The following is an 11,768-nucleotide window of genomic DNA, read 5'->3' on the forward strand; positions in this document are numbered from 1 at the left end:
CAAGTAAAAATGATAATAGCAACCTCTTTTTCATGTCAGCTTAAAGTTTCAGATAATCCAGCATGAAACACACATGTTAATATTGTGTGTGTAAGATATTCTGTCTTGTGTGGTCCACAGTTGGTGGACAATTGTTGTAATTTTATAGCTTGTTTTGGAACTGGCTGGGGGTGGAGGGGGTAGCTGGGAGCTATCACCCTACAAATACCATCTCTCACAGTCTCTGACAGAAGGTCACCACTCTATACTAACATCAATTTGAAATAGAACTGGTCTAACAGTGTCTGATGAATGAATTCAGCAGACAACATATTTTTTTCCACTCTTCCTGTGTCTCTGTCCTTTCCTGTTAGTGTACCACTCCCTGTTTACACTATTCTACTCCATCTGTTTATCTTTTCTCCCGTTTGACATCGGGTCCAAATCCTCCTCTTCATCTTCTTCTTCTTCCAGTGTGGAGCCTCTCATTTGGCCCCAGAGGGGAGCCAGTCTCCCTTCTGCTGTCACACCCATTGGCTGAATGATCTGCTCTCTGGATAAGCCACAGGGAGAGTGATAGATAATTAGTTTGTCTCGAATTCTCCATTAAGCATTTGGTGATACCATACTGTATTTACAAACGTACTGTGACAATCTGTTGATCATGCTGATGAGGTAACGGGCCTCCTCCTCCTTCTCTTCCTCCGTCATGCCCTCCATTGGATCAGGCTGTTCCAACTCCACCCGTCCAGTCACCAGGTTAATCCTGGATTTTGCCTCACGGTACTCCTCTGTGTCTGAATCAGAGTCACTGGAGTACTGGTTGTCTCCTGAATTGCTTCTACCATTTAGCAGCCCCCGAGCTGCCAGGAGCCCAGCAGCGTTGCCGTAACCTGTATATTTGACGAAGCGGCTGACTGTGAAGAGACACGGGATGCAAATATTACTGCTAGATATTCTTCCATAGTGAGTTGTTCAGCTGGTCTGCTGATGCACAAAGTTGTTTCCAAAGCCTCCACTATAATAAGGTCCACAGAATGACTGATCACAGTACAGGTCATGAAAGTGCAAATCTTTTAAACTCTATGATTTATTATTTGTCAAAACCATCTAAAAAGGTTCTTATGAGTTTCACAGAGGCTCAGAGTAAATAAGTCTGTGGTAAACTGCAAATGTACCGTTCTCTTTGCACAGCACAAACAGCAGCTCAGCAGCACAGTGCTTCACATCTGTGTCAACGTGAGTCATCAGGCGGACCAGCTGGCCCCTTAGAGTGTTGTCCTGCTCAGGTCGGGTGGCAACGTCCCTCAGTGGAGGTAAGATCTGAGCCAACATTTGAGGTCAGAGTCATTAGTGTTGGTCTGTCACAGTCTTACAAAATCAAAAAAAGAAAAACGTTACCTTTTGCCGTAAGTAGTGACGTGTCTGCCTGTGTACCCGAGAACTCTCAGTCAGCAGATTCAGCACAGGCGTTAGTTTCTCTTTCAGTCTCTGACCCTGTTCAACAACACAGATTGTCAATGTCAAAATGGTGATTTCACTCATTTTCAGCAGGCAAGCATTTTGATATAAGAAGGGCAGAGGTACGTCCACCAATCACATAAGTATACTCCCCTAAACTAGCACCACAAGTAGCCCAGTGAAATTCAGTCAAACGACTTCTGGGCAGTACCTTTTACTGTTCTCAGGTCATCACTCTGAGCTCAGCATCTCAGATTGAAGAAAACTGTGGAAATTCATTTAGGATCAACTTGGTGGCTGCATGAACACAGGTATTTACACAAAAATAATAATAATATATAATAATAGTTTGTTCTTGTTTGATTTGTTCACTGTAAACAGCTCAAGGTTTGCACAGTTTGCCAATACACCTTCATGGGGGTTGAATCACTTTGAATGCAAGTGTATAGTAGGTAATATTTACTTCTTCAGTAGTGTATATAGTCAAATAAGACAAATACAGATAACAGCTGCAATAGCGACACAGCAGTTTATATCTTCACATCTCTGATCCTCATGTATTTCAAATCAACCCACCATTTCAACATGAACAGCTACAAGCTGACATGTTGTGCCAGCTGCATACTGTACATCACATCTCTGTACATATGTCATCACATAGAGACTCACCTTGTGGAGGCGTCTGTCCATAAACAGCAGCAACGTGTGGACACAGTCCATGTTGACCCCCTCCCACTTGTGGGATGCCTGGTCCACATTGACAGGTAGCAGGACGTCCAAACACATTAGTGGGAGAGCTGACATGATGTTTACTGTATGTCTACAGAAAGAAGTCATAACCTTTTAAAAATATCAACTATAAAAATATAAATGATGCTTTTTAGTCAACTTTGCCTCCCTGAATTGACTTTATAGGCTCACTAACATACAATTTGACCTGTCAACACAACAAACAACTTTAGGGGGATGTGAGTGTTTTCAAAAATAAGTTAAGTCAAATGACCACACTTCAAATTGAAACATGGGACCAATCATTTGCCTCTGTGATGTGCCTAAAACTTTTGCACAGCACTGACCCTTGGAGTTCCTCCCTAGTGTCTTCTCCATCACAGGATATCAGCAGACAGTGGCGCAGTACAGCTGCTAGGTGGCGGAACACAGCAGCATCCTCCTGAAAGAGACTGCTTTTAACTGTCTGATGATTTGTTGATGTCATCGATCATTTTAGCAGGAGTTTGGAAGAAATATTATAACAGAAAAAAGTAGAAACTGTAGTAAGGTTGTCAAGTCATAGTTGTCAAGAAGTAACGTATCACCACGTCTTTATCAAGTTGCATCAGAGAAAGTGTAGGATGCAGTGTATTTAGAGGTGCTTAGTTGGGGGTGGTTGTGGCTCAATAGGTAGAGCAGATGTCTGCTAATCATAGGATTGGTGGTTTGATTCCCAGCTGCCACGTCACATGCCAAAAGTGTCCTTAGGTAAGATACTGAACCCCAAGTTGCCCCCGGGGAGTCAGGTCGGCCATCAGTGTGTGTGTGAATGAGACGCAGTGTAAAGTGCTTTGAGTACCAGCTATGTAGAAAAAGCACTTTATAAGTGCAGACCATTTACCATTTTAGTTCGGGCCTAAAACAGTAAGGCTGGATGTTAGGTAGACTGTCAGTTTGCCAGGGACATAGAACATCATCTTAGTGATGGAGAAGAAGCTGGAGCAGTATCAATCTTATACATCAATGGCTGACCCCACAAGAAGTGTGAAACACAGAAACCCTGAAGGGACACAGCACTTCCAAGACACAGACACTAATAAATAACAAAGAATCTTGTTTTACATTACTTTGTATAATTTCCAGTCATTTTATCATACCAAAAAATTATTGTACTTTTTGGACACTGTAGCAGCTACCAGGATCATGTAAATATTGCCTGAAAGTTGAAAGTGAGATTCCCAGCGTGAGTTTGGTTACCTTTTACTTTACTAACAAGATCATTTCTGTAGTTATTTCATTGAAATATGACTTCAACAGTAATGACAGTCCACCTGTAGTAGAAGGTCTAATGGCCCTATGGAAATCTGGATATTTCTCAGATTTGTTCAAAATGGATGGATCTTTTAGTACAGTTAGGTTAGAGGATAGTTGTTTTGTTTTTACATTTATCTTCTTTACAAAGGTATCCTCTGTCAGGGTATAAACTTTGCTAAACTTACACATGGTTAAACCTCTACTTAGGAAACCACACCCAGCTCCAGAGTCTCTGACTGACCATCAAGAAGTCTCTAACCTTTCATTTTTTTCTACAGTAAAGGGTTAGTGTTAAGTGTTATGTCTTACATGCCCACACATCTAACAGTAATCTCTTTGAACCCGTATCAAGTTCAAAGCCCTGGCCCTTGTCTACAAAGTGATCAACTCAACTGCACCAGCCTACCTGAACTCCCTCATCCAGGTCTACAATCCCGCCTGCCCACTGCGCTCTGCAAGTGAACGTGTTATGGTCCCCTCACCTCACCTCAAAAGATCCCAGGTAAAACTGTTGAGCTCTGTGGTTCCACAGTGGTGGAACAACCTGCCCACTTCTGCATGCTTAGCTGCCTTCCTCTTGATTTTCAGAAATTTGCTGAAAACTGAAATCTTCAAAACCTTTCAAAAACAAAAAATGAATAATTTACATATAAACCCTATGAAACTGAAGCAGCTCTTGCTAGAGCAATTTACTTTTTAATTCTTCTCCTTAGTTTAGATATTTTGCTTTCATTGTACCTCACTTGTAAGTTGCTTTGGATAAAAGTGTCTGCCAAATAACTAAATGTAAATTAACCTTTCCAGTGTACTTTCAGGGCTTGTGCCTCCACTAAAACTGCACTTACTGCAGTGGTAAATTATGTTCTGCTTAATATGGATTCAGATTCTACCTCTGTGCTTCCCTTACTTCTTAGTGGGGTTTTGGACACCATAGATCATTGAATATTCCTACAAGGGAAAGCTAGTGTTTGGTAAACTCTGATAGAAAACTATGACGTTTCTATAATAATACCACATCTTCTGATACACAAAGTACACCATGGCTCTGTTCTTGACCCTCTGCTTTTCTCTCTTTATATCACACTCATTGGTCAAATTCTGCTCAGGCATGAAATCATTTTCACTGCTATCCTGATGATATTCACCAGTATGTGCCTGTACAAAAACCAAATAACCCATCTGAAACGATAACATTAGACACCTGATTGTTTAAATCTTTGTTTTTTTGTTTTTTAAGGGACATAATGAAAGTGTTACACTGCTGCTGCCCCTGTTTGAAAAAGCACCTGCCAGAGCACAGAAGAGGAGGCTGGCTTTCAAACATCAGATTCAGGCGGCTGTGGCTTAATAGGTAGAGCAGATTGTCTGCTAATCACAGGATTGGTGGTTTGATTCCCAGCTCCCATGTCACATGCCAAAGTGTCCTTGGGCAAGATACTGAATCCCAAGTTGCCCCAGGTGAGTCAGGTCAGCTGCATAGCAGCTCTGCCATCGGTGAGTGAGTGTGTGTGTGTGAATGGGTGAATGAGACGCAGTGTAAAGCGCTTTGAATACCAGCTAGGTAGAAAAGCGCTATATAAGTGCAGACCATTTACCATTCAGGTGCAACAATGCACGTTCCTGGTCATGTACCAGCAGTTAACTCTACGGTCATGAGCTTTGGGTCATCCGAAATGTGTTTATGTCAAAGTTATGTAATAACTTATGTTATGTAATAATCACAATGAATATTTTTGTTGTTTTTACAGACCAGGTTACAACATTTTATACTTAAATCATCAAATTCATATTTTAGGGTATAAACGGCATGTGTTTGATCCTGCTGAGGACATGGTGTGATAGATGTGAAGCTCCCTACACAATTTAACAGTGCTGTAGAGTTCAGCTAGAATAGGTAGATTAGTGGATTTGTAAATTGCACGGCTGATGTGTGTGTTTTCACCTCATCTGGCTCCTGTCTGTTGCACATGTGGGCAATGTTGAAGAGTGTCTTGAGGATCTCAATGACCTCCTGGGACACCTCTTTGGAAATGGGTGGAGATGTGCTGTCACTAAGCACCTCGTAACCTTCACCCCACTTCACAGCCAGGCATTGTTCCAGGGCTTCAGTGAGCACTGACACTCCATGCTCCTGGCAGGGGAAAATAAACACATGATTTATGACACTGCAGAGGAAAAGATTGAAGTAAAACATGACATGATATAAACCTCTGATTGTTTCTATTCCTTCTAAGGATGTTTTTTTAATCTTTTGAGGGTTTTGGGACTTATTACAAACACAGTTTCTCAGAATGAGATGTTTTGAGGTGTTCATATTGTCACAGGGAATATGGCAAGGAATATTACACAAGAGTGTCTCTGCCTACAGCAAGGTGCCCTTTAAAAATGCGTGACCATGCAAGAATTGGACTAGTGGTGTAGGACACCAAGACACATGTGACTCTTTCGTTTCAACTTTTTGCGTCAAAGTCATTGTTCACAAGCCGATGCCAAAAAAAATTTACTTTCATCAGAAATGTGTGTGTGTGTGTGTGTGTGTGTGTAATGTTGTGAACTTCTGGGTTGGCACACAAAAGCTGATGTAAGATCAGTGTCAGTGAGTTCATTAGCCTCAGATGAGTTCATCTGAGCTTTAAAAACACTCCAATCAGTACCATCACGACTGGCTTGTAGTTCCTGTTCTGCCTCATTGGTTTATCTAGTCACCGTCTTGACCACATGTTTAGCTATTGTTAATTTCTGCCTGTAAGTCAGGGGAAGATGAAGGGGACAGTGATCTGAGAGCCCCAGAGCTTCACCAAGAATAGAGCAACCGGTATCCTTCAATATTGATCCCTGATGGGACGTGTGATGTTAATAACTAAATAAAAATGATGACTGTCATCACGAGAACGCTATAAGACAGCTTTATGATTACACGAAGGCCCTTTACCTGTTGCAGCTGTAGCCTGAGCTCAGGCCTCAGAGCTGTTAATAAGAAGAGCAGTCTCAGCTTGCAAAACTGGCCACAATTCGCCTCCCTGGTCCAGATCCCCTGTTTCAGACTCCCCCACAGACCTTCCAGGAGCCTGGAAAGTGAGGACAGGGGTTGGTCTGCAGCTAGTGAGCATATATCACTTTCAGTTACTCTGTATAGAAACTCTAATATTATTTAATATAACTGGGTAGTTACAGGAAAGCTGAGCTCTCTAATCCTAATATGATGTTCATATATCACACAGCCAGTTAGCTTGTACTATTCCACGTCAGACTGATCACTAGGTACTGAACTGGTTCTCCCCAAATAAGGGCCCAAAATAGCTGTGAACCTTCCATCCATCCTGTTCTCATCAACACAGTATCTCAGAAATGCCTGCAGTAACCTTTGTGCCTCTGACACAAACATCCACTTGGACTCATGGATGAACTAGTTAGAATATGAGTGTAGACAAACACACATGGAAACTGCAACTCAGCTGGTTGAGGCTTAAAACCATGAAGCAGTAGTCTAGTTATTTTTGTTTCTTATATATTATTATCCTTTATCACAGAAGAAATGTTGAATAGGATTTTTTCCCACCCATGAAGATAAAACATGATAAAAAGGTTTTAGCATCACAGCTCTGGGGATTTTGCCTTTTACATTTTATTCTTATTATATTACGTATAATGGCCTAATCTAGCCTGTCACCTTAGTGTGCTGGCCCTTTCCTGTGCTCTGGGGCTGTTGTAGATGACATTACACAAGACTTTCAAGGCCTCCTTCTTACACAGCTCCCCATCTTCCTCTTTGTCTTCCTCCTCACTGCTCTCTTCACGGGTGTCTTTCTTCCCACGGGTAAGCACCACATGATCCCCTGCACCTTTCCACTCATAGCAGTGATGAACTGAGCCATTGGAGGTGACAGCACCAGCTACCTGCACAGAGGTAACAGCCTCCTCACAGCCACTCAGTGTTCCTCTGTTAATGTGACTGTGTGTTCTGTCTGAATCATCTTCAGCTACCTCTGCCTCCTGCGGTGAGCGGATGCCTCCCAGATATGCCAAGGTGAAAAGTGCACAATCAGTCACCATGGGCCCTAGGCCCCGTCGGTCACGGGACAAGATGCGCAGCGTATGCAGGCAAACTCGTAAAACCGCTGGCTGGAGCTGACCACTGATGAAGCACAGCAGGACTGCGGCCAAACGCTGGAAAAACAAAAGTCAACAAGAAAAGGTTACAATGATTAATGCACAGCATGCACATACACACATTAGAGGTTTAACTAATAAGTTAAACAGCCAGTTAGTGAACATGGCTGTATGCACACACAGTTAGACACCTCTAGTAGTATAACATCAATGTTGTTTATTCAATGTCAAGTTGGTCTTCATAATACTGTAGCCTGAACTTTTGAATTCTAATTGTTTGTTTGTTTAGATAAATATAGGTTGATGATAATAGTTTTTGTAGGTTGTTCTAGTTGTTGAAAAGGTATTGATAGATCAACCAAGTTGAGGCACAAATGATTCCATTTTAAAGGTCCCAAAAGACATTTTGGGTCTATATCCTTTGCAAACTGTTTTTTTGTTATGAGATTTGGACAAAGCCTTTACAACATGTTTGAGGTAAATGTTGATTTGTATTTAGAATAGTTTGTGTTAGTTATGTTTTTACCACATTGTATATTTAATAAAAACAATAGCATGACAATGAGTTATGTATTAACCCTATAGCCACTGAGGCTGCTCAAGCCATATGCAATGTTGTTGTGTTGAGAAATGCATCCAGCAAAAGACTACTGATTTGCACCCACTGTTTTAAAAAGATTTGATTCAACTTGAAAAATGTGACAAGACTCAGAGAAAATAAATGCAAGTCATTACCTTAATTATTTTAAGTTAAAGTGATTTTTTTCAGTGTGCTGCAAGACACACACACACATACACACACACACACACACACACACACATCAGCGTACCTGTCGGAGAAGAAGATCAGGTTCATCATTGTCTGAGTCAGTGTCAGAATCAGAGTCAGGAGCATGGTCTCTCACTTTATTCCTCTTGAACTGATCAACCAAGACGGAGAGTTAGTGCTACTTAAATGCAAAACATCTGCTGCAACACACACAAACACATTTATACCTTTCACATTACTCACACATTGCAGCTCCCATCATTCCCTCTATCTTGGATTTGCAGTGCTCACTTGTTCATGAAGCAAAACTGACTTGAGGGAACTTAAGCAGAGATAATAGTACCTGTGCTAAATAGTAACAGCTTTCTGAGCCTAGGTACTGTCAGCACTGCATGATTCCTTAAACTCACACTTGTTGCACAATAGACACTTAGGAACTTCACAGTGTAACTATGCACATGTAGAGTGCTAAATATTTTCACAGTACAGCTTGTCGGAGCCTATGAACACTGCAAGGTGAAGGTGAACAGTGTTAACGTGCTGAGTCATGAAGTGGCCAAGCAGCTTTGGATCATAGAACTAGGCATGATTACACAACCGGTTTGAAGCACACACCAGGAGTGACTAAGCATCCTAAGCACTTTCACAGATTACTGTAATACAGAGAAAACACACAGTCAGCACATCTGTGTCTCCTCTTGATTTATTTACCTCTTCCAGTCGTCGCTGCTGCAGTTTGTCCATCACCAGGAACAGAAATGCATGAAAGTGATAACAGGGTTGAGATTCAGATGAAAATCTGTCAAATGAAAAGACTAGAGTCTAGACACTATTTCTCAAGTCGCCTCTTGAGTTTGTGATGTCAGCAGCACAGCTGGATCTGGATACGTCTTCTGTTCCCTCCGAGACATTTCTGTGATTATGTTGCATCCACACTGTCACATTGGGTGTCAGCAGCTGTGCCAGTCATGATACAGAACTGATCACCAGAGCTGACAGGAGTATTGTGTTAGTGGTGGGAAACCTACCAGATGCTTCATATTAGTCAGTGGATTCTCACATTTCCAGATGTGGTGTACCTGGAACTGTCAGCGCCTCGTGTTCATGGTGCTGCCAGAAGGACTAAGCAGTTGGTGTGTGTAAACTGAATCTCTAAAAACCTGTGATCTAAACTGTCATCAACATTTCCACACGTGTGTGTGTGTGTGTGTGTGTGTGTGTGTGTGTGTGTGTGTGTGTGTGTGTGTGTGTGTGTGTGTGTGTGTGTGTGTGTGTGCGCTTTTTGTTTTGCCCCTGTAACATACATCTCTTGTAGGTGTACGTCTGCTCTCTCTGGCTCTATACATCTCCTCCATTACTCCTTTATTTTTTTTCTTTTAATTTCACATACTTTGCATTTTTGTGACTTTTAAATTACTGCACTCTTTTGTCAAGATGGTCGTGACTTGTAAGGATCATTGCAACCACACTGACTGCCACTTGAAGGTAGCTCATATTAGACAGAATTATTGTTCAGATGCATGTCCTTATGTTGCATGTAGTCACATAATGGTGACATAACGATTTAAGGGCAGCTCGCATATGGAGAGAAATACTTTCAATAAAGTGAAAACTTGACGTATAAATAATTAATGCAGATGGATTCCATTAAAGAAAGAGATAGGAATTTTGGAACTGCTGATGCTTTCAATAAAAATACAGCCTGAGACATGTGGTTTTAATTCAATCAGAACTAGGGCAGGGAAAGAGCGTCACTATCAGTGGAAGTGGAGCTGTAGATAGAGCGGATGTTGTTCTGCTTAGAGGTGAGGCAGTAAGGGGAGAAGGCACAGGTGAAGGTTGCAGTAAATGGCATGAGAGAAATGGAAGCAGACTATAGTGTAACATGAGAAACGGAGGCATGAGTGGGGTCTGTCTGGCTCAACGTGTACTGACCTTTTTTCTTTCCTGTTTGTCAGTGTTGTAGAAGAAGCAGTCGGCATACTGCGGAGAGACAGAGCAACACAGGAGTTAAACACGCCCCTCTGCACTTTTCACACATTACGATGCAACATGTGTGTGAAAATCTAAATGAGAGACAGCTATGTATTTAGTATCTCCCCCTCCTTAGAAGGTGTTTGGTGATATTTTATTTATTTCAGTGCACTGCAACCTGCACCCAGAATTGTCACATGCAGTAAAGGGAGTTTGACAGTTCTAGCTCAGCTCTAGACTGTACACAGTTAGTTTGAACAGCAGGAAGTTCATACTTCATGAACTACTGCTGCTACAAAAATAAAATAAAATGAGGAAGTATTGTAGAGAAGTAGGCGAGGGCGCCTCCTCGCTGGGTACAACTCCTTCACTCCCTACAGCTTGATTTAAAAAAAAACACAAAACATGTCCAAAGTAGTCATAGAAACAATTATATCCAGAAACTATTTGTTTAAATTTAATATAAATTGAAATCCAGTTTGCTGCAAGGAAATATGAAACGCATGTGCTTTAAGTTTCACCTTCATCACCTTTGTCAGTTGCTCCGGATAAAAGCAACTGACAAATATTTTACCAGGGAGACACACAGGAAGTAGGCAGCATCAGCGATGTGTCCATTACTTTTATCTTAGTCTGTCCGGAGTGTAACAGGACTGTTGCTATGTTACATTTTACCTACAACTGACTATTTTTAACATTAGTTAATAGGAGGTTATTACATTAGCTACTGTAATCATGCAGACTGTTTCCATGGTTACAAAAATGAACATTTCTGGTTACAGACTGATACAGTAGCCATAGCAACTATCTGTGACCTGTGTGTTGTAGCTGTCCAGCAGGACCTGAACAGTATCCTGGTCTCTTTGGAGGATGCTGTCGATGATCTGCTTCACATCTGGCATCATCCCTAAAACACAAACACAACACATGAGCTGTCATCACCCAAACACAGCAGCCTTTTCACTCTACCTAACAGTTCCCCTTCTCTGCTCGTATGTATGGAGGATCAGTGCTGTAAACATCACATCTAAACTAAATAAAAAGGGAGTAAATAAATCATGATCTAAATCATGGACTTGGCAAAAGATGATTAACAAATTAACAAATTCAGCCAATACAAATCCATACTAAATCAAACTCCAGTTTCTATAGAATTCCTGCAGAAAACCCCTGTTGGAACAGAGCTTTTCTGAAACAGAGTAACTTGCTGCTCACCTGTTGCTGTCCTAACAACAAGTGGACACACACAGCCTCTGACAGCCTCCCCTTCTTCTCTCTGGTGAAACTCTGCAAGCTCCTCTCCTTGCTCTACACCTTCCCTCCCTGCTTCTCGCTTTAAGCCCTGGATTTCCTCCGGCCGCCTACATCACAGTCAGCTGTGGCATGTAGCTAAGCTGAGCTTCATGGCTGCAGAAGGGGAGAAGGAGACAGGAGACAGGAGACGCCACAA

At 41.7% G+C, this 11,768-nt stretch overlaps 1 protein-coding gene across 1 annotated transcript; it reads right to left on the reverse strand.

Moving 5' to 3' along the window:
• Positions 1-378: 378 nt before the first annotated feature.
• Positions 379-11,223, reverse strand: si:ch211-195b15.7 (synembryn-A). Its single transcript, XM_026358760.1, has 13 exons — positions 11,134-11,223; positions 10,280-10,327; positions 9,056-9,073; positions 8,406-8,495; positions 7,136-7,632; positions 6,398-6,533; positions 5,408-5,596; positions 2,517-2,611; positions 2,110-2,260; positions 1,381-1,476; positions 1,158-1,302; positions 626-896; positions 379-532 (listed from the first exon to the last, which is right to left on the reverse strand). Exons 1-13 carry the CDS (start codon positions 11,221-11,223, stop codon positions 379-381), a joined length of 1,980 nt encoding a protein of 659 aa, XP_026214545.1.
• Between the last annotated feature and the right edge of the window lie 545 nt (positions 11,224-11,768).

Source organism: Anabas testudineus, chromosome 8 (genome assembly GCF_900324465.2).
Source record: "Anabas testudineus chromosome 8, fAnaTes1.2, whole genome shotgun sequence".
Taxonomy (NCBI): domain Eukaryota; kingdom Metazoa; phylum Chordata; class Actinopteri; order Anabantiformes; family Anabantidae; genus Anabas; species Anabas testudineus.